Below are 26,506 nucleotides of genomic sequence, written 5' to 3'. Positions count from 1 at the left end.
GTAGGTACTAAAGGCGAAGGAGTGACATAATCCTGAAATTGAGATGGAATAAATTTGGGCAACCTCAACCCAGTTTGTAGTACATAGGGCCACAGTGCAACCTGTTCATCAATACACACAAGGAGGGATTTACTCAGGCTATAAGGATGATAGCCGCCAGAAATGAGATAAATCATTCTGACAGCATGCTCTAAGACAGGAGTTAAAGCACATTGCTGCAAGTGACATAGTGGGGAAGCTACGACCTGCATTTGGCTCGAGTTTTTTTTTATTTGGTCGTGGGATATGGGCGTCGCTGGGTAGGCCAGCATTTATTGTCCATCCCTAATTGCCATTGAGAAGGATTTTGACCCAGTGACAGTGAAGGAATGGCGATACAGTTCCAAGTCAGGATAGTGTGTGGCTTGGAGGGGAACTTGGAGATGGTGGTGTTCTCATGCATCTGCTGCCCTTGTCCTTATAGGTGGTAGAGGTCACCAGTTTGGAAGGTGCTGTCAAAGGAGCCTTGATGAGTTGCTGTAGTGCATCTTGTAGATGGTGCACACTGCTGCCACTATGTGTTGGTGGTGGATGGAGTGCCAATCAAGCGGGCTACTTTGTCCTGGATGGTGTTGAGCTTCCTGAGTATTGTTGGAGCTGCACCCATCCAGACAAGTGGAGGGTATTCCATCACACTCCTGACTTGTGCCTTGTAGATGGTGGACAGGCATTGGGGAGACGGGGATGATTTATTCACTGCAGAATTTCCAACCTCTCACCTGTTCTTGTAGCCACAGCAGAAGGCAGCTCACCATCACCTTCTCGGTGGCAATTCGGGATGGGCAATAAATGCTGGCCTACCCAGTGATGCCCAGATCCCACGAACAAATAGAAAATAACTCTTCATTGAATCAAATGCGGGTTGTAGTTTCCCCACTGTGTCACTTACAGCAATGTGCTTTAACTCTTGTCTTAGAGCATCCTAATGTCAGAATGAATTCTCTCATTTCTGGCAGCTATCATCCTTAAAGCCTGAGTAAAATCCCTCCTTGTGTGTATTGATGAACAGGTTGCACTGTGGCCCAATGTACTACAAACAGGGTTGAGGTTGCCCAAATTTATTTCATCTCAATTTCTGGATTATGTCAGTCCTTCGCCTTTAGTTATTTGCAAGGTGCAGGTAAACAGGGTCATTATAAACAAGTCCTCAGAATGTTCTGCAACCACTCCATGACATCCTTGATTCTGGCACAAGGGAGGCAACATACCATCGTGGAATCACATCAGCAGCTGCATTAACGCTTGTATGTTCCCCTAACTATTGAAACCACTACTGCTACTGCTTTTCTGACATGCCAGCTCCTCCTCCCGTACAGCTGAGATAACCATGATACCATGGACTTGGCTGTGGTTGTACTCCTCAGAGGAACTCTCGCCCTCAGTTGTATTCAAAACTGAATACCAGATCGAGAGCAAGATGCACGCGGATTTTCCTACATTAACTGCCTGTCTGTCTCTCTGGTGGTCACCCATTCCCGCTCTGCCTGCACACTCTTAAGGTGCAGCCTGACCACTTCCTGAAATGTGCTATCCATGTAGCTTCCAGCTTCGTGGATGAACTGCAGTGACACCAGCTGCTATGTGAGCTTGAGCTCCTCCAGCTGATGGCATTTCCTGCACATGTGGTTGCCCAGGCCACAAGAAGCATCCTGGAGTTCCTACATGGCACAGGATGTGCATTTGACAGGACTGAGGTGCCCTGTCTCTATTTATTCAACTACTATCTAGAAAAACTAAATTCTTAAACACTACTAAGATATAAACAACATTTAAAAATAGAAAAAATTAGAATCCTTGCAGTTTTATGCTCCTGCCGGATGTGGAACAGTCCAAGGTTGCTTGAAGTCCTCACAGCCGTCCAGTGGGGAAAAAAGGTTCTTCTTCAGTAGAGCAGTCTGTAGTCTAATCCTGAAGTCGAAATTGTTGCTTTCCTTCTCCAGCGATGAATTTCTACAATTAACCACTTGCAAACACTTTTTAATGAATCAATTTGACTTTAGAATTTTTGAGGGATAAAAGATGGTTACCGTCTAACTTACCTTCATTCAGTTTAAATTATCAGAGATCTCTGTTTTGGCTTGACTTTTTGGAATTTTGAGAGAATAATAAATGAACAGACTAAATTCTCTTACTTCAGTTTAAATGGTCGAAGAGATCTCCTTTCAGGTCCTAGCACACAGTTGTCTGTCCGTTTCCTCTGTTAGAACAGGCTGATTGCACTATAAGCCAATTCAAAATTAAATTGTAACAAATGTATCTCTCGATACCCAGTCCGAGTGGCTGCATTCAAGGCAACGAGTATGCACCGTTTGAATTGCAGTCTCCGAATGGCTGTATCCCGGGGCAACGAAAATGCATTCTTTGACTCAGCTTCTGGAGCCTGCTGCCTTAAAGCAGTACGACTCCCTTTTCCCAGCCTTAAAGGCACACCGCATTCTTCCCGGAAAAAAAGCTACAGGATCATAACACTCCAGAATATCACCTTCCTATGTTCCTACCTCACCACTCATGAAAACCCCATTGAAGTCTATGGCAATATGAGGCTCAAATTGAATTATTGCTTTCTAAGAAAAAGTCGAAGATAGAAAAGGCTATTTGCCCATTGATCATAAGAAATAGGATCAGGCCATTTGGCTCCCTTAAGCCCGCTCCTCCATACAAAAGGTCATGGCTGATCTGATTATGGCCTTAACTCCGCTTTCCTGCCAGCCCTCATAACCCCGCTTTCCTGCCAGCCCTCATAACCCTAGACTCCCTGTGAGATCAAAATTCTTCTAACGTGGCCTTGAATAAATTCAATGATCCAGTCTCCATTGCTCTCTTGGGAAGGGAATTCCAAAGATTAAAACCCCTAGGAGAAGAAATTTCTCTCAACTCTGTCTTAAAAGGGAGACTCCTTATTTTGAAACTGTGCCCCCTAGTTCTAGAAGCCCCCATGAGGGGAAACATCCTCTCAGCACCTACCCTGTCAAGCCCCCTTACAATCTTTGTTTCAATAAGATCACCTCCCATTCTTCTAAACGGCAGTGAGTATAGGCCCAACCTGCTCAGCCTTACATCATAAGACAACCCCTCATCCCAGGAATCGGTATAGTGAACCTTCTCTGAACTGCTTCCAATGCAAGTATATCCCTCCTTAAGTTAGAAGACCAAAACTATATGCAGTACTGTAGGTGCGGTATCACCAACGTCCTGTACATTTGTAGCAAGACTTTTACACTCCATCCCGCTTGCAATAAATGCCAACATTCCATTTGTCTTCCTAATTTCTTGCTGTACCTGCATGCTAACTTTTTGTGATTCATGTACATGGACACCCAGATCCCTCTGTACCACAGATTTCTGCAGTCTCTCTCCGTGTAAATAATATTCTGCTTTTCTGTTCTTCCTGCCAAAGTGGACAACCTCACATTTTCCCACATTATACTCCATCTGCCAGATGTTGGCCCACTCACTTAACCTATCTATATCTCTTTCTAGACACTGTTTTCCTCCCTATCTTTGTTTCGTCCACAAATTTGGCTACAATACACTCAGTTCTGATAAAACATCACAGACCTGAAACGTTAACTCTGTTTCTCTGTCCACAGTTGCTGCCAGACCTGCTGAGTATTTCCTGCACTTTGTGTTTTTATTCCCCATTATTTCTTGATTTATATTCTGTCTTACAGTGTAGCTACTGTTAGGGGCCTAAATACTGTTCCTACCAGCAACCTCTTTCCTTTTGCTATTTCTTATCTTCACCCAAACTGATTCTACATCCTGATCTTCTGAGCCAAGATCATTTCTCACCACTGTACTGATCTCATTCTTTGACAGAGCTCCCCCACCTCCTTTTCCTATCCCTATCCTTCCTATCCTATCAGTTTGAAATGTCAAATACCCTTGAATATTCAGTTCCCAGCCTTGGTCACCTTGCAGGAACGTCTCTGTAATTTCTATCATATCATATCCATTTATTGTGCCATCAGTTAATCCATCTTTTTACAAATGCTGCTTGCATTCAGATAAAGAGCCTTTAATTCTGTCTTTTTGCCATTTTTCCCTACTCTGATCTTATTTGCTGGTGCACTCTTATGTTTGTATGCTCTGTCCCTTCCTGTCACACTCTGGTTATCATACCCATATCGTTACCCGGTACTATTGCCTTGCTCTTTCTCGTTAACTTTCTAAATTTCCCCCCTCCCCACCCACTATTTAGTTTAGACCACTCTCTACAGCCTTAGTTACACAGTTCGCTTCACCTTGCATCCAGCTGCATTTTGAACACCCCTTGCATCTTTGCCTTTACTATTCTACCTAGTAGATTATTATAAACAAATTTTCTTAATACATCTAAAATAATTTACATACATTTGAACCATTACTTTTCACTAATTTAGATTTGTCTCTGGTCTTACTTTCCTATGTTCCTCATCCGTAAGTATAGGAACAGAAAAGATGATGTAATTCATTTGCCTGTCCTAAGCTAAAAACTTGTAATTACAATATCAACAACTTGTATTTATATAGTGCCTTTAATTTATTTTATTTATTTAGAGATACAGCACTGAAATGTAGTAGAATGTTCCAAGGCACTTAACAGGAGTGTTAGCAAATAAAATTTAACACTGAGCCACTTGAGGTATGAGGGCAGATGACCAAAAGGTTGGTCAAAGAGGCTGATTTCAAGGAGCTTCTTTAAAGGCAGAAACAAAGATGGAGAGACAGAGATGTTTAGGAAGGGAATTCTAGAACTTGGGGCCTAGGAAGCCTGAAGCACGGCTGCCAATGGTGGAGCAATTTAAAATCAGGGATGAACAAGAGGCCAGAATTGGAGCAGTACAGATATTTTGGAGGGTTGTAGGATTGGAGCAGATGGGAAAGGGGTAAGGCTATAAAGGGATTTGAAAACAAGGATAAGAATTTTAAAATCGAGGCGTTGCTTAACTGGGAGCTAATGTAGGTCAGCGAACACAGGGGTGATGGGTGAATGGGACTTGGTGTGAGTTAGGAGTGGGTATCAGAATTTTGGATGAGCTAGAGTTTATGGGCAGTGAAAGACGGGAGGCCTGCCAGGCATGTGTTGGAATAGTCAAGTCTAGATGTAACAAAGGCATGGACGAAGGCTTTAGCAGCTGAGTTGCCTACCATTTAGAGCTATCCAGACACCATGCTCTAGAATTTCTTCCCTGCTCCCTGTTTTTTGGACCCTCATTAAAATCCACTTCTTTGACCAAGCTTTTGGTACCCTTTCAAAATCTCCTCCTATGGTTCTCAATATCCATTTTTTTTCTTTACAAAATGCCTTGCAGTATTTTTCTATGTTGACTGAGCTATGAAAGGTAACTTTTACTTATACCTTGCCTGTGAAACACTGGTCAGTCTCATTGCCAAGTTTCTTATTGTCCTGCAGGAAGAATGCATAATCAGATACAAACTACTGGCTGAATTGGTTATGAAGAGGAAACAAGCCAAAAGCTGACTGAAAATGGTACCTACGAGCACTGGTCTCCCTCCAGAAGCAGTAATGTGACATGGACAAATATATTGTGGAAACTTGGAGCCTAGTTGCTTATAACTTACCTCAGCTTTTTTGCCAATGTCATGTGCCTTAGTAAATAACGTGTTATCATCTCCTACAGGATAATCGGATAGTTTCATATTTTAGAATCCTATTTGTTCATTAAATGTCATGCACATCTGGATAGTTTTAAATTTGTTTGAGACACTAATTTTCTGTACCCCTGTTCCATGCTTGTCTCTATATTGGTTATAAGTTTGTATTCCTTTCCTTTGCAAATTAATGGTAGATTTTGGATCCTTGCATTTTTAACTGATTAGTTATTTTACAACATACTAATACAGAACAGGATATTTTGAAACAATGTAAAATCCAACTGCAAATTAAGATCTTAATTAAGGAGTTTAATTTTGAATTTACTTTTTTCTGTTTCTGCTTCTTTTCATCCCCATCTCTCCTGAACCATGATGCGTCATACTATTCTACTCCAAGGGTGATAACAGCCCTTCAGTCTCTTGCCCAAATGACTATTCTTCATATATGACCCTAGCCCAAGTATTGGTGGTCATCATAGCTGAATCACAACCAGACCGGTCCTTGGTCAATATCCACATGTGTGCTTCCAGCGTGAATCTCTGGATAATGCACAGGTTCGGAATCCTAGCTGATTTTCTATCCCTCGCTCAAAGATGCTGAGACCAATTTCAGCCCTGGCTGGGATCAGCTGATACAATGTAGATGGGTGATCTGATGAAGGACCTGCCTGTTTAGGATGGCTCAGTACCACACCCTATGTTGTCCCTACCTACTAAACCTTTGGGCAGTCCCTTGCGGATTGATTTATGCAGTCTTTAAGAAATCAATCAGTTATAAATCCTTGCGTGTGTAAAGTTAAAGAGAATGTGCCAAGGAGTTCTGTACAGTGCGCTGTCAGCTTGTTTTCTGCAATCTGCGTTATTAATGTTAATGTGTAGCAAAGTTAGCCTTTACTGTAAGCAAAGTGAAGCTTCGTTTCTGCGAGTTACTGTGTTGCTGGAACAGCACAGAATAGAAACTTTCAGTGGTACTTTTTCTAAAGTCTCAAACACTTGTCCAGTTGACAAATGTGATGCATCTATAGTTGTAATTAAGTGTTTGAATTTTGGTTTATGCCGAAGTTTTTTACTGATATTTATATTGATTTTAAAAAAATCAAGGCTTCATGTAGTCACACACATTTGTATGCTGAAATCTCCATGGAAATAATCTCGAATGAGTTATGATGACTTAAGATTCCAAAACATTTGCTTACTACGGCATAACGCTGAAGTAGTCTCACTGTTGAGTAACAGATTTTTCCTACATGCTGTAATGTACAGTACATCTAGTTCCCAGCGAGTTCAGTTTTAACATTTTCATCTGTACACAGTGAAAACTGTTTTCAAAGCTGTTCGTGCTTGACATGCTTTTATCATCAGGTATGTACTGCTATGAACCTGGTATAATTTTCAAGCCTCTGGTGTAAACCATCTGGATTAAATGATACTGGAACAAAACCTCATCCCTTTTAGATGGTGTTTTCATATTGATTTTCAGTGCCGTAATCATATTAAGATCTGCTGCCATAATCTGAACTCATTGCATTAAACTGTTGAGGGTGGATTTGTGAAAATGCCATGTTTATACTGGGTGTACTCAGTAGGGTGGTTCCAAGTGTAATTAGGAATTTTTAGAACCCAGTCTTCCTCATCAAATATCCTGCACCTATGCTAGGTATAAAACATAGTTTAATTTGTTCTGGAAAACTATATGATATGCATGCATAAGTACTGTCATAAGAGTGCAGATAGGCTGTGTGGCTTTCTGTTCCCATGCCCTATAAACCGGGATCTATGGCATAATTATTGTTTTTCCCCCAGGTATGAGTTATGTTTGTGGTGGATGAGAAAAATTCCAAGGTCCATCTAGATCACCTGCTACCATCCTGCTAGTCACATGAGACAATGTTAAGGGAATTGTTGACTAATCATAGCAATCCATTTTTATCAATTAGGCTATAACAGACAGAGAAATGAGGCAAGGAAGCCCCAATGGAAGAAAGCTTTGGGAACTTGAGTCCAAAGTCATCTGTTCTTCCCAAGTATGCTACATTTCTATGTCATGTCTGGTGTTCTGCTTCCCTACAGTCGATGGCAGTAATGAATGTGGCCTTGACAGGACGGAGTGCCTACCTCCAGGGAACGATGGAAGAGTTAACCTGACTTATTAATTGCCTGGAACTATGGATAGGAAATTAGCTCAGACTGAGTTGCAACCCATGGAACAGGGGAAATGGTCAGGTGTGCAATTATATTAAGAATAAGCAGGGAGGGGCTTGCTCCTGTTATCGTTTTCAGGACCAAATCCTTGGTATCTGATTTCAAATGCTTAACTCAGGCATTTAACTGAAGTGGACAATGTAACATCAAATGTTTCATCATTAGGGCGGCACAGTGGTTAGCACCGCAGCCTCACAGCTCCAGCGACCCGGGTTCAATTCTGGGTACTGCCTGTGTGGAGTTTGCAAGTTCTCCCTGTGTCTGCGTGGGTTTCCTCCGGGTGCTCTGGTTTCCTCCCACAGCCAAAAGACTTGCAGGTTGATAGGTAAATTGGCCATTATAAAATTTCCCCTAGTATAGGTAGGTGGTAGGGGAATATAGGGACAGGTGAGGATGTGGTAGGAATATGGGATTAGTGTAGGATTAGTATAAATGGGTGGTTAATGGTCGGCACAGACTCGGTGGGCCGCCTGTTTCAGTGCTGTATCTCTAAATCTAAACTTCACAAATTTATCCTCAAGGTAAAAAATCCTGAAAGTGATTCAAGAAAATGTCCAGTTTGAAGGTGTCTGGAGTTAAAATTGTTGAAGTTATGGTGTTTGAATGCAGCCGTTTGGCTATTCATCATTTGGCAGGGCTAGTTCTTCATATGGAACTGTCTAATCTAATCCCATTTTCCTGCCTTTTGTTTATATTCTCCCTTTACAAATTCCTATCCAATTCCCTTTCCAGTGATGATATTGCCACAAAGGCCGCTTGTGAAAAAGCTTTCCATTTTCTAATTGTATGTTCTAATCATCGTTTGCCTCATCGTTCCTGTTTCAGCTCTTTGAAAGAGCTACCATCATCGAACTTGTCCCTTCATCCTTTTCGTGGTAATCCTATGCTTAGGCCCCCTTGATTCACTAAGCAGTGAAAATTATCTCTCTACCTCAAAATTTTACATGATTTTAATAACTTCTATTAGACCAACCCTTGAACTTCCTTGTTCCAGTGGGGAAAAGTCCCATTTTCTTAACTGTAACCTCTCATTCCTGGAACAATCCAGAGACTATTTTCAGTGGCTCTAAGATCCTTCCTGTAATTTGGTGTCTAGCATTGCACTTAATACTGTAATTACTATCACTCTCCTCCTGCATTACCAATACCACCTCCAAAACCACCATCTACAATTTCTCAAAATCTTCTTAAACCGGTCCCTTCTGTTCAGTTGCCACCCTATCCCAAATGAAACTTAACCAGTGCCTCAGTCAGATACAACACTCCCATGTTTTTAATATTCAGTGCCTCCAATGTAAAACCCGGAATCCTATTTACCTTTGCCTTTTCTGCCTGCACTGTCACTTTTAAAGAGTCTGTATCTGCACCCCTACATCTCTATTCCTGCACTGAGAGAATCATACCCTTTAGGATATATTTTCTTCAATTTTTTTCCCCAAAGTGCACTACTTCCCATTGGATTTCATCTGCTAACCTATCGATGCCCTCATTCAGTTTTTTGCATTCTTCATACTTTATCATGTTGCCTAATTTGGTATCAGTGATTTTGGATATTCTTCCACTTGTGCCTACATTCAGTTCTTTCTATTAAAGTAAAGAGCATTAGGCTGCATTGTCTCTTTGACAAAGTTATGACAGTGCTTCTTTATTTTTAAAGTTTTTTTTGAGGACTCGTATTTTGGAATTACGGACACTGTTTTATTTGGGGAAAACTGGAAAGAATTCCATGGATGCCTTTTCACTGGGGTCATTGAAAGGACACTGAGGTGACTTAGTTTGTAAACAGCCCTTACTGGAAGTCACCTGCCTTCAGATAAATACCCAGCAGGGGCTTTTTGAACTGAGGGGAGATATTTACAGAGAAGTGACAGGTCAAGATTTATATGGGTCAGTAGGCTTGACTCTTGAGATTGTTTTTGGTTTCACTTTGGACAGTCAGTTGGGGTTTGGACAGTGTTCTGAGAGAAGTTTATGAATCAACCTGCCAACGACAAAACCCCAGCTCAGCCTTTTTTCATCTCTTTGAGAAGTTCTTGTAAGCGAGCGCAAGAAATAGAGAAATTGATGCTGCATTCCTCCTGAAAAGCCTGCCAGAAACGCCTGTTGCCGCATTTCTTCTGGAAAGCTTGCTGAACTGATCCTCAACGTCGCCAGAAAAGAACTGTTCTGGGAAGCTCCCAGAGACAGCCGTCAATGCATATTTAGGACGCCAAACCAAAAAGGGACAACTGACATCTTTCCATATCTTTTTTTTCCCTTCACGAATTAGCAAGCATTTGGTCAAAGTATTCTTTTTGGTATTTTACTTTGTAATGGCTCCAAAAAGAATTTTTTTTTTACTGTTAACCGGTGTGTATGTGTGTGTCTGTGGCTAAGGCAAAAGGGAACTTACATATTTCACTCAGTTTATGCTTTGGTTCATTACTGGTTATGTCTTGTTTTATAATAAACTGATAATTTTGTTATTGCAGAAACCTGGTTGGTGTATTTTATTCTGGGATAAAGAATAGAGTATATGATGGACTGTATTGGTAACTTGGTAAACCTTTAAATATATGTTGTGACCTGTGGAGAAGTGGAACTAGAAAAAACACTGCACTGTTCTCGCCTCGGTCATAACGATGACTAGCTCCTGCTTTTCTGTATGGAGGCTGGGTCTAAGTCAACCTGAGAATTCTTTGTTTTCTGGACATGAAGGTTTCTATGGATATTTCCACTACTTCTCCCATGAAAGATGTAAACAGAATAAATAAAAGTTATGCTGATGGCAGATATTACTTTTGACATCCCAACAACAAGCAGTAAGTGCATATGACTGCTGTTGACAAGGTGGAAACCAGATGTTTAATGGAGAGGTGTTTTATTTTGAGGAGATGTTGATGATGACTGCCTTGAAGAGGGTAGTGAATGTTTGTGACTTTACATCAGTTTGTTTTGGCACCAGCAGAGATGGAAAACTGACTGAAATAATTCAAACAGAGTTGCAGGAAAGAGGGGCACAGATTTGGGTGGGGCTACCACCTTCAAGGACTTTCCAAAGAAAAAGCAGATTGGAAAGAGATGGTAATTTACAAGAACAGAGGGTCCAGCAAGGTTTTTGTTGCATGTGTGGTGGTTTTGAAAGGAAGGCTGTCGACTGAAAATACTATTTTTATTTTTTACTTTGAATCACTATGCTGATGGTTTAATGGATGTATGTGGTATAGCCCATAATTATCTTTCCTGATCACACTATATGCTATTGTTAGCATTTATTTAGAATATATGTTCCCATTATATTTTTGAGGTTCCTTTATTTTTGTTATTTTTAGCTCCTCTTTATTTCTTTATGGGATGTGAGCATCACTGGGAAGTGCTGTTCCCTAATTGCACTTGAGAAGATGGTGGTTAGGCACCTTCTTGAACTGCTGCAGTCCATCTGGTGTAGGTGCACCCAAAGTGCTGTTGGGGAGTTCCAGGTTTTTGACCAAGTGGCAGTGAAGGAGCAGCGATTAATAGTTCCAAGTCAGGACGGAGTGTGGCTTGGAGGGGAATTTGCAGAAGGTGTTGTTCCCATGCGCCTGCTGCCCTTGCCCTTCTAGTTGGTAGAGGTCACAGGTTTGGAAGGTGCTGTCGAAGGAAGCTTGGCAAGTTGCTGCAGTGCATCTTGTATTTGGCATACGCTGCTGTCACTGTGCACCGGTGGTGGAGGGAGTGAATGTTTAAGCTGGTGGATGAAGTGCTGATCTAGCGAGCTGCTTTGTCTTGGATGATGTCAAGCTTCTTGGGTGTTGGAGTCGCACTCAGCCAGGCAAATGGAGAGTATTTCATCACTCTCCTGACCTGTGCCTTGTAGATGGTGGGCAGGCTTTGGGGAGTCGGGAGTGAGTTAAAGCTTTCAGCTTTGAACAGAACACAGTTCATATCTGTGGGTCTTTCTGGCTCTGCAGTGCTGGCAGGGTTTCATGGCGTCTTGCACTTTCCCCCCTGAGTGTACCTCCTTATCTGTAGAGTGCTTTTCCATCCTGGGGTTCTGGAAGTGTACTATCATCATGGAAAATATTATGATTGGGCAGAGTCACATGGATTTATGAAAGGGAAATCATGTTTAACAAACCTGTTGAAGTTTTTTGAGGATGTTACTTGTATAGATAAAGAAGAACCAGTGGGTGTGGTGTATTTGGATTTGTAGAAGGCTTTTGATAAGGTCCCGCACAGGAGGTTAGTAAACAAAGTTAGAGCACATGGGATTGGGGGTAATATACTGTTATGGATTGAGAATTGGTTAACAGACAGCAAACAGACAGTAGGAATAAATGGGTCATTCTCAAGATGGCAGGCTGTTAATAGTGGGGTTACCACAAGGATCAGTGCTGGGGCCACAGCTGTTCACACTCTATATCAATGATTTGGCTGTGGGTACCAAATGTGATATTTCCAAATTTGTTGATGACACAAAACTAGGTGGGAATGTAAATTGTGAGGAGGGTGCAAGGAGGCTTCAAGGGGTATTGGGCAAGCTAAGTGAATGGGCAAGAACATGGCAGATGGAATATAATGTGAATAAGTGTGAAGTTATCCACTTCGGTAGAAAAAACATGTCAGAGTATTTCTTAAATGGTGGGAGAGTGGGTAGTGTTGATGTCCAAAAGGACTTGGGTGTCCTTGTTCATGAGTCATGAGCAAGCAATTAGGAAGGCAAATGGTATGTTAGCATTCATCGCAAGAGGTTTTGAATACAGGAATAAAGAAGTCTTGCTGCAATTACATAGAGCCTTGGTGAGACCGCACCTGGAGTACTGTGTACAGTTTTGGTCGTCTCATCTAAGGAAGGATATACTTGCCATAGAGGGAGTGCAATGGAGGTTCACCAGACTAATCTCTGGAATGGTGGGATTGTCTTATCAGGAGAGATTGAGGAAACTGGGGCTGTATTCTCTAGAGTTTTGAAGAATGAGAGGTAATCTCATTGAAACTTACAAAATTCTTAAAGGGCGTGACAGGGTGGATGTGAATAGGATGTTTCCCCTGGCTAGGGAATCTAGAACCAGGGGACATAGTCTCAGAATAAGGGGTAGGCCATTTAAGACTGAGGTGAGGAGAAATTTCTTCACTCAGAGTGGTGAATCTTTGGAATTCTCTACCCCAGAGGGCTGTGGAAGCTCAATCATTGAGTATGTTCAAGACGGAAATCAAGGATATCTGAATATGAATGACATCGAGGGATATGGGGATAGTATGGGAAAGTGGCGTTGAGGTAGATGATCAGCCATGATCTAATTGAATAGCGGAGCGGGCTGAATGGCCTACTCCTATGTTCCTGATGAGTTACTTGCTGCAGAATTCCGAGCTTCTGACCTGCTCTTGTAGCTGCAGTATTTATATGGCTGGCCCAGTTAAGTTTCTGGTCAATGGTAACCCTTTGGATGTTGACGGTAGGGGATTCAGTGATGGTAATGCTGTTGAATGTCAAGGGGAGATGGTTAGATTCTCTTGTTGGAGATGGTCATTGCTTGGAATATATGTGGTGTGAATGTTACTTGCCACTGATCAGCCCAAGCCTGAATATTGTCCAGGTCTTGCTGCATGTGGACAGAGTCTGCTTCAGTATCTAAGGAGTCACTCAACTGAACACTGCAATCATCTGTGAACATCCCCACTTCTGACCTTAAGATACAGGCAAGGTCAATGCTGAAGCAGCTGTGGATTGTTGTGCCTAGGACACTACCCTGAGGAATTTATGCAGCGATGTCCTGGGGCTTAGATGTTTGGCCTCCAACAACCACAACCATCTTCCTTTGTGCGAGATATGATCGCAACCAGTGTAGTTTTCCCCGATTCCCATTAACTTCAACTTTGGTAGGGCTCCTTCATACCACACTCGGTCAAATGCTGCCTTGATGTCAAGGGCAGTAACTCTTGCCTCACTTCTTGAATTCAGCTCTTTTGTCCATGTTTAGACCAAGGCTGTAATGAGGTCTGGAGATGAAGTGCCCTTAGCAGAACCCAAACCAAGCATCAATGCGCAGGTTATTCCTGAGTAAGTGCCGCTTGATGACAACTACTTCCATCACTTTGTTGATCCAGAGTAGACTGACGGGATGGTAAATGGCCAGATTGGATTTGGCCTGCTTTTTCGGGACAGGGCATCCGTGGACAATTCTCCATATTGTCGGGTAGGTGCCAGTGTTGTGGATATATTAGAACAGCTCGGCTAGGGACGTGGCTAGTTCTGGAGCAGAAGCTTTCACTGCTATTGTTGGCATGTTGTCAGAGCTCATAGCCTTTGCTGTATCCAGTGTTTTCAGCCATTTCCTGATATCACATGGAGGGAATCAAATTGTTTGAAGACTGGCATTTTTTTATTTGTTTTGTGAGATGTGGGCGTCACTGGCAAGGCCTGCATTTGTTGCCCATCCCTAATTTCCCTTGAAAGGGTGATGAGCGCCTGCCTTGAACCACTGCAGTCCATCTGGTGCGGATACGCCCACAGTGCTGATAGGGTGGGAGTTCCGGAAACAGCACTATATTTTCTAGTCAGGATGGTGTGTGACTTGGAGGGAAACTTGCAGATGGTGGTTTTCCCACATGTCTGCTGCCCTTGTCCTTCTATGTGGAGGAGATGCTGTAGAGCTCGGGAGGTCTTGCAGGTGACTCCTTAAACGTAATGTATTTTCATTGACTGGATGTCTAAGCAAATTTGTAATTTCCATCATTGGCTTCATCATGTGATTTCCCCCTTTTCTTTGGAAGATGGCAGAATAACACTAGGCTTTGACTTGAATTTTAAGTGCCAAAAAAAGTTATTAAGCTGTCCTTGCTGCTGAAGTATTAGAAATAGTTTGCATTTGCTACATTAAATTGCCTAAACTATGACATAAGTAATATTTTTGCATAGCTTCCTTAGGTAATGAGAAAAAAGGATGCTATCTTGTTGATGTGTAAGTGTTGCTTTGGAGGTGGAGTGCTGATGCTCAGGCAAGAAAGAAAAGGGAGAGTTGTCCAGTGTGTTGCCTGGAATACTCTGCTGAGAATGTGAAACTTATTGCATCACTGTTCTACAGTCCTGGATGAAGAAGTTGCCAGTTGCTACCAGTGCCACCTTTCTCCAGGTGCCGCAAGTGATCTGGTTGACTTGAAGGTACCCTCACCTGAGACAATTTAGGACAGATGTTGGGAAGAACTTCATGTAAAGAGCTATCAGAGACAAGGAGCTATATAATTGTAAATCTATCACATTTTGCAGGAACATCATAAATCACGTGGCAATACATTGTGACTGCTGTTATGTAGTTACTCAGTTTGGTTTTCCAAGTTGGAGATGGCTTTCAGAATAGTCGAGGCAAAAATGTTATAAAAAAAAACATAATAGGAGCAGGAGTAGGCCATTCAGCCCTTCAAGCCCGCTCTGCCATTCAATGAGATCATGGCTGATGATCTACTTTAACACCATTTTCCTGCACTATCCCCACATGATTTTAATGTGTAGAAATCTATCAATCTCAGTCTTGAACATACTTAATGATTGAGCCTCCACAGCCCTGTGGGTTTAGAGAATTCCAAAGATTCACCACCCTCCTCATCTCAGTCCTAAATGGCCTGCCCCTTATTCTGAGACTCTGTCCCCTTGTTCTAGACTCCCTAGCCAGGGGAAACATCCTGCATTTACCCTCTCTAGCCCTGTAAGAATTTTGTATGTTTCACTGAGATCACCTCTCATTCTCCTAAACTCCAGAGAATAAAGGTCCAGTCTATTTAATTGTTCCTCATAGGACAATCCCTCCTTCCCAGGAATTAGTTTGGTGAACCTTCATTGCACTCCCTCTATGGCAAGTATAACTTTCCTTAGATGACCCAAAACTGCACACAATACTCCAGATGCAGTCTCACCAAGGCTCTATATAATTGCAGTAAGACATCTTTACTCCTATACTCAAATCCTCTTGTAATGAAGGCCATCATACCAGTTGCCTGCTTAATTGTTTGCTGTACCTGCATGTTAGCTTTCAGTGACTAATAAAGCTGGCTCACACTCACACTGTACAGTCCTGGCCTGTATTGGTTCTTTATATCACCTAATAATGTGAAAGACATTCATATTGAATTTGATGCATTTTAATGAGGTTAGGCTGTATGTTACAAATTCCTGTCAAGAGATGCTGTGATTGGGAAATGTTTTTTTTTGAATGGCGTCCCTAATTTGTATTGATTTAGTGGCTGTAGGGTAGGATGCCTCCTGATCAGCTCAAATTTATAATTTAGTAAAATTATCACCTGAAAAACTATTTTATCGCTTATAGGTTGTTAGTTGCTCATTGACTATTGAACATTCCTTTGAGTTGTTTCATTAGATAGTTATTATTTAAATTCTGTGTTTTAAAGCATAGTGTATTCATGCAAGTTTAAAATGGGGGCTGATACAATAGGTAGTTATGCTAATGACTTAGTACTATTATATCATTATAGATTGTAAAAATTAAAGCATTTTGTTAACTTATGCCCCACAACCACTGTATTGCAAATTCTTTAATATCCTTTTTGGCAATAAACAGGGAATTTTTTGAAATTGTATGCAGCAAAGACAGTTGTACTTTTAAAAGTTGCATCGACTTTTCAGAAACAGATCAGAAGATTGCAGGAATAGTTGAGTAAGAATCATAATGGCACGGATGGAGACCATTCAGGCTCTGCAGAGCAATCCCAGACAGGTCCATTCCCCTGCTTTATCCCTGTAGCCCTGCATGTTTATTTACTTTGTGTCCATTTAATTTCCTTTTGAAACCACTGATCGTCTGCTTCCACCACCCTCGTAGGCAGTAAGTACCAAATAATCATCTTTGTCAATTAAGGGAACACACTGGGGCACTCTGTTTTATTTTGCATTATTGCAAGATGGGTAAGTGATACTATTTGGATTAACTGAATTGATCATAGCTCCCTCCCATTCTGTATGTTTATCCTACTTGTGCAATACTTATTTCTCAGTCCACCTTTGGAAACATTGAAGAAACATATATGTGAAAGGCATATCCAGTTCAGATTACAAACATGCTATTTTTTCTGATTTGTTTTCTCTGCATGATGCTAATATGCATATAGATTTTGGTCAGTGTCAACTCCTGTAGTTAAGAGGCTTAGACTGCTCAGTGGAGCAACCGATGCCACTGAACCTGAGAAGGTATCACGATTGTCCTGAGTTTGTAATGAGCACTAAAATTAAATTTGACGCCACATAAATTTTGGGAAACATATTGCTAAGCTTGCTCAAAGATACCCACTGCATATTAAGTCCAACATGGACTTAATTTCTGCTCTGAGCCTTCTCCGGTGTCATGGATGCTCAACATCAGTACTGGTTTATGCATGTGATCTAGGAGCAGCACAAAGATTTATCCTATTCCATCCCTTTCTCATCTCTCACTGTTCACTTATCCCACATTCCGATAGCTCTATCTCTGCCTATGCTAAGCATTAGAAACTCCCTCTTCCAATGCTGCCAGCTCCATCTAAACTGCAGCTGGTACCTACTTCCAATCTGTTATATTCTGGCTGCCACTTCCTGCATATCCTCGGGATGATATAAGATACAGAAAGTAAGTACATCAATAAAAGGAACATATATGAGCTACCTTCAACTCCTCTGTCCTTGAAAACTACTATTCCGTCTCCAACCTTCCTTTTTCTCTCAAGCCCTTGAACATATTGTCTCCAAAATACACGTCTGCATGGATCTCCATTCAGAATTCAGGCCCTGCCACAGCTCTGAAACAATCCTAACCAAAGTCACAAATTGCATTTGCTATAATTGTGGTGCATTTTCTCTCCATGCCCTCTGTGTATCTTTCAACGTGGCTTGACAATACCATCTTCCTCCAATCCCTTTCCTCCATTTTTCAGTTCTGGAATTTGCACATACTTGGTTTCACTTCTACCAATCTGATTGTAGCAGGGCAGCGTCAGCAATGGCTTGTCGTCCCACCTTAGCACTTTTGTCCCCAAAAGTCTGCAACAAATCTCTGCTTTGCACCCCTCTCCTTCCTCATCTATACGTCCAGAATGTAAGGGAATGCAGTAATCAATTTGTCCACAAATGGTGATATGAGAAATGACCATTTGTCTTTAGTACGGTTGGTTGAGGAACGACTATTGGGCTGGAGATTGGGGAGTACTGAAAAGGCAGGCAATCTTGATTGTGTTCAGGTCTCTGGAATGAGGTTTCAAACCATGACCTCCTACCTCAAGCAGAGTCTTATCACTGAGCCAAGTCTGACATCTTAAGATTAAGTACAGTGCAGAGCTAAATGCTGTAATAAACTTGAGTAGTTGAATCTGTATTCCATCAGTAAATACAAAAAAAAAATGAGGGCAGAAGGGGATATGACAGCAATTATGCAAAAATGAGGAGATAGTGTTGGACAACAAAACTGGAATATATTTTTAATATGCCAGAAAAATAACCCTTGGAATTGTAGGGATTGGAGATTGACTTCAATTGTGGGAAAAGCTCAATTTAATATAAAGGAAGCAATCTAAGTATATTTAAATCTGAGTGACTGCAACTGCAGAGGTGCTCTGATCGCCAACTGTTACTTTGGCAGAAGATTATCAGAAACCCTGAAGGAACAGTGTAAACTACTGTTTCTCAGGTTTCTGCCAAAGTTACAACATTGGATTGGACGTACCCGACAGCAATTCCAGACATTTGTCTAATCTTGTCCTTCTAGTTGCTCGAGGTCGTGGGTTTGGAAGGTGCTGGTTAAGGAGTCTTGGGGCATTACTGCAGTGCATCTTGTAGATGGTACACACTGCCAGTGTGCGTCAATGGTGGAGGGAGTGAATGTTTGTTTGTGGATAGGGTGCCAAGCAAGCGGGCTGCTTTGTCCTGGATGGCGTCGAGCGTCTTGAGTGTTGTTGGAGCTGCACCAATCCAGGCAAGTGGAGAGAATTCCATCACACTCGTGACTTGTAGATGGTGGACAGGCTTTGGGGAGTCAGGAGGTGAGTTACCCACCACAGGATTCCTAGCCTCTGACCTGCTCTTGTAGCCGTAGTATTTATATGGCCACTCCAGTTCAGTTTCTGTCAATGGTAGCCCCTAGGATGTTAGTGGGGGATTCAGTGATGATGATGCCATTGAATGTCAAGGGGTGATGGTCACTGCCTGGCTTTCAGAAAAAAGGAAAACTACATGGAGCTAACGTACATGTTGCTATTGCAAGCGTTACACAAGATAAAGCTGTAGATTATATTAATAGATCGTGGATCAATCCTGGGATCCTTACTGTTCATAATAATTAGTTGACAAAGGTATTTGGAGCAGAGGACTAGTTATAAAAAGTTTGTGGATGACAGCAGAATATAGAGATAAATATAATCCAACCACTTAACTGGGCAATGAGAGATAAATAACATTACGAATGGGAAAGACATACTGAATCTTTTCTTCTTTTCATGTCTTGATGCAAATCGAGTTAATGATTTCGATGTTTATAGCAACTTGTACACTGCTAGTTGCTTCTGTTGCTGAGGTTAGTTGAAACATAACTGTCAACTCAGTTTTCATGCTGCCAGGATAAGAGCAGAATCCAAACAAATGCCAGTATAAAAGCAGTAAAATAAATAGGGGAAACAACAAATACTATAAATACAAACAGGAAATGTTGGAGTACACAGGGTCATCAGCATCTGTGGTTAAGGCAGATCAGAACTCATGGCTCCTGCACACCTGAAACATAATTATGTTTCTCTGTATTTCCACAATTTTCATTTTTTTTATAATAGAGTAGCTGCTGAACACCAAGGTTATAGTGAAATGACTTTTCACTTCCTAATGAGAACAGCAAAAAAATTGTATTAATTTGAAGTTTCAGAAGCCACAGTCACAGCGAGCATAGCCAATGGAACACACACATCAGTAAGTACTCGGATTTTATTTCTGTCCATCTAGCCTGGGCTGTATCTGACCTGAATGCTTAATGGCAAAGAAAAAGTGAAGTACTGGACCTCAAGTTGTCTCCTTGACAGCAATAAAACGAAGGTTGCTATAAAAATGCAATTTTCTCTAATATGCGGAGTACTCCACAAAATGTATCCACTTAAAATGTTTGTTAAAGGAAAGTTTTATCATCGACTAGAAGGGTATTACATTCTTTGTCCACTAACCTTGAGAATAAATAAAGTAGAAATTAGTGATGCAAATAGTGAAATACCCCCCAAGGTCAGTGAAAAAAATATTTGGGAATGCTGTTAATTAAACCCTATTGTGACTGGAATTGCCATGGCACATAGGATTTGGAAATAGATCCCCAAAGTTTAATATCCAATTGCAAGGTTATGAAATTGTGTAATGGACTGCAGTTGGGAGAACTGGTCAGTTGTACATACAAAAGCAGGCAGTAAGAGCTTTGATGAGCAACGAGGAATTGTAAATAGAATGCAAGGTGCCACCAACCTGGTGAAGCTATAACACAGGAATACGTGCATACTAAACAGCGGAAGCAGCATACGATAAACCTAGCTAAGCAATCAAAGCTCTGCAGCCCTGCCATATCCAGTCATGAATGGTGGTGGACAATTGAATAACGAAGCAGAAGATACTTAAACATCCCCATCCTCAATGACGGGGCAGCCCAGCACATCAATGCAACAGATAAGACTGAAGCAGTTGCAATCATCTTCTTGAGGTCCCTAGTATTACAGATACTATACTCCAAACAATTCAATTCACTCAACGTAACATCAGGTAACCTAAAACTCACTGCCACAGCCCATAACCTCTGCTGTATACAATGTGCCAGCTGTAGTACTGAAGACTTATGTTCTAGAACTAACCATTCCCCTAGCCAAGCTGTTCCAGTACAGCTACAACACTGGCATCTACACAACACTGAAACATTGCCCAGGTATTACTGTTTACAAAAAAAGGACAAATCCAATCTGGCCAATTGCTGCCCATCACTATCTCAATTGTCAGTAAAGTGTTGTTAACAGTGCTGTCAAACGGCACTTATTCAGCAATAACCTGCTCAGTTTGGTTCTGCCAGGGCCACTTGGCTCAAGACTTCTTCACAGCCTTGGTCCAAACATGGACAAAAAAAGCTGAATTCAGGTGAGGTGAGGTGAGAGTGACTGTCCTGGACATTAAGACAGCATTTGACAAAGTATGGCATAAAGGCGCACCAGTAAAATTGAAGTCTAAGGGAATTGGAAGAAAAAAGTTCTACAGTGGTTGGAGTCATAGCTAGTACAAAGGAAGATGGTTGTGATTGTTGGAGGTCAATCACTTCAGCCCCAGGATATCGCTGCAAAAGTTGCTTAAGGTAGTCTCCCAGGTCCAACTATCTTCAGCTGCTTCACCCTTCCCTCCATCATAGGTCAGAAGTGGGGATGTTCGCTGATGATTGCAGTGTTCAGTATCATTTGAGACGCCTCAGATATTGAAGCAGTCCATGCCTGCATACAGCAGGATCTGGCCAACATTCAGGCTTGGGATAATGGGTGGCACAAATGTTGCTTGCCACTTAAGTGCCAAGCAATGACCGTCTCAAACAAGAGAATCTAACCACCACCCCCTTGCCATTCAACAGCATTACCATCACAGAATTCCCCACCATCAACATCCTGGGGTTACCACTGATCAGAAACTTAACTGGACCAGCCATAATGTGGCTACAAGAGCAGGTCAGAGGCTGGGAATTTTGCAGTGAGTAACTCACCTGAATCCCCAAAGCCTGGCCACCATCTACAAGGCAACAAGTAAAGAATGCAATGGAATATGCTCCATGTGCCTGGATGAGTGTGACTCAAGAACACAAGAAGCTCGACACTATCCAGGAGAAAGCAGCCCACTTGATTGGCACGCCATCCACCACCTTCAACATTCACTTCCTCTACCCGATAGCCGTGTGCACCATCTACAAGATGCACTGCAGCAGCTTGCTGAGGCTCCTTCGACAGCACCTTCCAAACTCGAAACCTCTTCCACCTAGAAGAGCAAGGGCAGTAGATGCACATCTACCGCCATCTTAAAGTTTCCCTCCTCCCCAAACCATACACCATCCTGACTTGGAACTATGCTGACATTCCTTCACTGGTCATAAGGACTGCACTGGTTCAAGATAGCAGTTCATCACCATCAAGGGCAATAAATGCTGGCCTTGCTAACAATGTTCCCGTCCCATCAATCAATGAAAAAATCTGTTCTTTTAGGCAAAACAAAGATAGTCTTTGATTTTTAAAAACTATCAGTGGGGCAGTTGAATTGCTTTGTGTTTCAGTAGAACTCAAGGCCATGATCATCAGCTGTTGAAAGCTTGATCTAAAACACAAACCTAACACCTTGTACAGTCAATGCAAACTCTTCCACCTAGAAGAACAAGGGCAGCAGATGCATGGGAACACCACCATCTTCAAGTTCCCCTCCAAACCACACACCATCCTGACTTGGAACTATAATCGCCATTGCTTCACTGTCACTTGGTCAGAATCCTGGAACTTCCTTCCTAACACCACAGTGCATGTACCAACACCATAAGGACAAAAGGTCGACAAACATTTGAAAAACTGGAGAATAAGCAGGAAGTAAAACCATAGGCTGATATTCCCCAGTCCAAAGCCATTGTAGCACACCTACCTTTGCCTCTAAATATTAGCTAATTTTACACCAACTATAGATTGAACTTGGATCCATATAAGTACTTTGATTCAGTATAGATTCATTGGGAAGCTAGGGCCTTTCTTGCTCAAATTTAAGTTAAATTCACATTATGAAACGATTTGCTACTTGAGAAAAGATTCAAAGAGGTCATGATTCAAAAAAGTGAAAGGCAGAGATAATTAACCAAATTAACTTTTCAGATGGTGCTAGGGGGAACTGCAATTGTGCTGATCAGGAAGACAGACTGGTGGGCCAGCAATTTGCTTTGATGCTGTACTCTTTTTAAAGAAAGATCTATGTACTGAGTCAACTCAGTATGAGCTACCATAAAGCACATGCTTCATTTAAAACTAGTAGGTCCCTTTCTGTGGTTAACAATAGCTTCAGAAGTGTAGGACAGAGATATTAGTTGGCACATTTTGTGTGCTGCCAATAATTTACTAGTTCTTATGTTTATGATGGATTCCCTCATGAAAATTTCCCTTAAGGCTATCATGATGGGTTTGAACTGAAAACGTAAAATGAATTTAGCAAGCTGTCAATGTCACACTTGGATGAGAGGCACCTGAAGTCACAAACACAGCCATCAGCAAATCTAAGGACCAATTTAAAACTTGTTTAAAATCAAGACACCTAGCCTTCAACAAATCTTTGTAAAAGGTTAGCAAGATCTGATCTGGTACGAGAACCTGAAACAGAAGATATGCCTACATAGAAAAGAGAAATATGTTGCTAAGAAAGGGTGTAAAGCAAGAATGTTTTCCAGTTAGGGAACTTAAGCTCTGGGAGGAGATGCAACATCTCCCTGTATAATGGCATCTAGGCTAACTGCATGATGTAGACATGATGTGAGGAAGAAATAAGTGATAGGCCATATCTCTCTTTCTTGTTCTATACTTTCTTAGATCATTATCAAAATACAAGCCAGATTTATACTGACAGCATCCTGCAGCCACTGAGATGTGATGTGCAAAATAATGAACATCTTCCTTTAAAAAAATTTAAAAATTTAATTTTACTTTTATATGCAGAGAATTAACTTTTAAGATAACTTAATTTTTCATGTGCAATAGGGCAGCTGAAAAGCTGAACATACAAAAACTTTTAAAACAGAAGATTTCAAAATTTCTTTGGAATCCAAAAACCACTTGAAAAATAGTTATACAACAGCACCATTATTAAAGCAACAAATAAATAAATGTCAGCTAATTTTGCTGCAGGCCACAGAAGGCAGTAAAGAAGTCATTATCAGATACATTTTCCATAACTCCTAAATTGTAGTCGCTATTTTAGCCCCACAATCATTAACAGACCAGTAATATTCATGAGTACAAATGGGCAATGATATGACAGTTTTATATATCATTCTTTAATACAATTGATATTTTACAACTAAGTAAAATAAACACTACAGCCAATATCTTCAAAATCTGTACAAAGTTTGTTACAGAACAACCAGTGGGTTGAAAGTAAGAATCTAAAATGAACCACACTGACTTTTCTTTGTAAATATCTACAAAATCCAGTTGGTCTTAATGTTTTTCTAAAATTCCCCTGCATGTATAAAAATAAATTAATAAAACAATACTCTTCCAGTTAACTGCACAACTGCTAATTAGAAATATCACAAACCAAAATATTGAGGTTTTATATTTCAATTTTTCCCCACAATTAATGAAATTCACCAAAGCATATTTACAGATGAGAGATACAAACTGTGCAACATTCAACCTCGAGACTAATCATAACTTCAAACACTCTTGCAGTTGGATACGTGGAGGGGGTTGGTCTACAGGTTGTTCAAACTGGTTCGGCCATGTAGAGCTGGGAATTCCTTCTAAGAAAGAAGATGATGTACTATTGGAAATTCCTGCTGCTGTGACAGGAATTGTGATTGAGTGCATATTTAGCTGTCCAGAGCTATTTCACAATGGACCTAGCAACAGGCACTTGGTTAGGCTGACAGCCAACACATCTCTCAAAGGAACCTTCCCCAGCGGCAAGCTAATCCATTTCTTCCACTTTATAGATTGATCTGGTCCCCAGCAGCCAAAAAAATCTCAGAAGCCTATTGCACCACAATAGAGTATCCATGCTAGCAGTGGTCCTGGAAGCATACCACATTCACAGCAAAGGAACAGGACATAACACAAAATTCATGCAATGCAAAACTCAGGTGATGCAAATTCCAAGCCATGCAAGTCACATCTGCAGAACCAGGAACAATTCCTTTGTCACTTTTTGCAATGTAACTTGCATTTGTCATTTAAAAGATATTTAAAAATCAAAATTTTACTGCCATCAAAATGGTTCAAGACAAGCACAAAACTGAATGATTCAAGTTGTATCAATGAAGTTGAAAACAAGTTCATTTTTCAGATTCCTCGATGCCCAATGTCAGTCAGTGAGCTAAGTTTATATTAGTGCAATCAAGCTGCAAGACTAGTTAAACCAATGGTTGCGATGATATAGGAACAACTTGTGAAAGTTATTTTGGTTATATGTTCATAAATGGTGACTACCAGTGTATTTGCTGCTATCCTTTAGCTCCTCCTACTACAAACCAAGTAAGATTCATCCACTCTGCAGCTGGCTGAACTGCTGTGACAACAGGATAGACATATTCTGGAATTTAAAAATCCTGTGTCAACTTTTTTCCTGTGTAACAGGGCTACTTTTGTCACTGAGCCTCTGGGGAGAAAGGAAAAGGTACATTATTAAAATTATTCCACGCAACTATAATTAATTTAAAATCAGTGTTTCATCTCAGCTTCCTAAATTCCTTTACTTTTTCAAATAATCATATTACTTCAAAATATTTAGCTTATAAAGTAGGTGCATTGCAAAAATATTCTGTGACTTCATTTACATTAACGAGAAAATTAAAAAAAAACAGTTCATACCATTCAAACCAAATACAGACTTGGGTATATACATATGTTTTAAACAAGTCTAATTAAAAAGTTAGATTTATGTTGCATTTCAATAGCTTTGAAATACAATACAAAAGCAACAGAATAAAATGTCTTCTCTATCATGAACTACTATTGTAAAATATACTGTTTCAGACTGACACTTACTGCAACTTTTGGTGTGGAAGTTTCACTATGAATGGATATGAAAGGATTGGGAGGAGCTGAATGAAGTGGTTGAGTCTGGGCACTTGCCAGTAGATTATTCATAGGGATTGGTGTTGCTCCAGTGATCTGCAATTGCTGTAGCTCATGATGGTGGTGGTGGTGGTGCTGTTGCTGCATTATCTGATAAAACAGAGCCTGATGATGTTCCTGATTTTAGTGACAAGACATATAAAATGTGAATTTCACATTAGTTGGCAGCACATAAACTACAAATCTTCATTAAGGGCCTCAGTTATAAGTACATAGATCATGAGAGGGGTATGGAAATAATGGACTCTTAATAGAACAGGTAAAAGCAGAGTATCAGGGAACATGCTCAGCAACTCACCAGAAATCATTAGTGAGCTGTAGATTGAGCACCCTTTAACTCCTCCAACTACCATCCTATATCTAACTGTTTAATCAAATTCCATATTCACCAAGACCACGTACTTCTGTCTTTACAATATCGTCCTCCCTTACATAACCTCCAATGTCACGAAAACACTTGTTACTGTCATACTAGGCCCCCACCTGCCAAGAATGAGGCACATTAATTTTTGTCATGAACATTGATTGTAAACTGTTACTGGAGTTAAACAGATCAGCTGTGGCTGGAAAATACATTTGCATATTAACATACAGTGTTTGGAAGGACAAAGCAGCCATTCCCTGACATTCAACCCACAATGGACTTTTGATCGCCAGACGTTGAAGGTGGGGGATCTTGCATTCCAGGTTGACTGCTAAGATGGCCGAATACACAAATGGACAGTCAAACCAGCTAGTCACATGACTGACCTGCTGGGCAACCTGAGATTTTTAAATTTGTATAAACAGTTTGGGCAGAAAGTCTGTTTGCTTCTGGACTGAGAAGATCTCTCTCCTGTCTGCTCCCATCTCTTTCTCACAA

The 26,506-nt window shown here is 41.0% G+C and overlaps 2 protein-coding genes across 10 annotated transcripts in view; one reads left to right on the top strand and one right to left on the bottom strand.

Moving 5' to 3' along the window:
• Positions 1-10,973, top strand: part of dnajc1 (DnaJ (Hsp40) homolog, subfamily C, member 1) — a 264,300-nt gene extending 253,327 nt beyond the window's left edge. The window contains exon 12 of the mRNA XM_068013710.1: positions 5,435-10,973. Coding sequence (XP_067869811.1) covers positions 5,435-5,503 — 69 coding nt within the window. The 3' untranslated portion in view covers positions 5,504-10,973. The remainder of the gene's footprint in view (positions 1-5,434) is intronic.
• A 12,840-nt stretch (positions 10,974-23,813) lies between these two features.
• The window catches only part of mllt10 (MLLT10 histone lysine methyltransferase DOT1L cofactor), a 361,967-nt gene continuing 359,274 nt past the window's right edge, over positions 23,814-26,506 (bottom strand). For 8 of the 9 annotated variants that reach the window (XM_068013608.1, XM_068013670.1, XM_068013679.1 and 5 more), the window contains 2 exons: positions 25,555-25,761; positions 23,814-25,165 (listed from right to left, as the gene is read on the bottom strand). In XM_068013608.1, the coding sequence (XP_067869709.1) occupies positions 25,121-25,165; positions 25,555-25,761 (252 nt within the window). In that variant the 3' untranslated portion in view covers positions 23,814-25,120. The remainder of the gene's footprint in view (positions 25,166-25,554; positions 25,762-26,506) is intronic. The other variant, XM_068013613.1, reaches the window with a different exon arrangement.

Source organism: Heterodontus francisci, chromosome 2 (genome assembly GCF_036365525.1).
Source record: "Heterodontus francisci isolate sHetFra1 chromosome 2, sHetFra1.hap1, whole genome shotgun sequence".
Lineage (NCBI taxonomy): Eukaryota > Metazoa > Chordata > Chondrichthyes > Heterodontiformes > Heterodontidae > Heterodontus > Heterodontus francisci.
The sequence above is the reverse complement of the archived record's forward strand: the minus strand, read 5'-3'. Positions and strand labels throughout refer to the sequence as shown.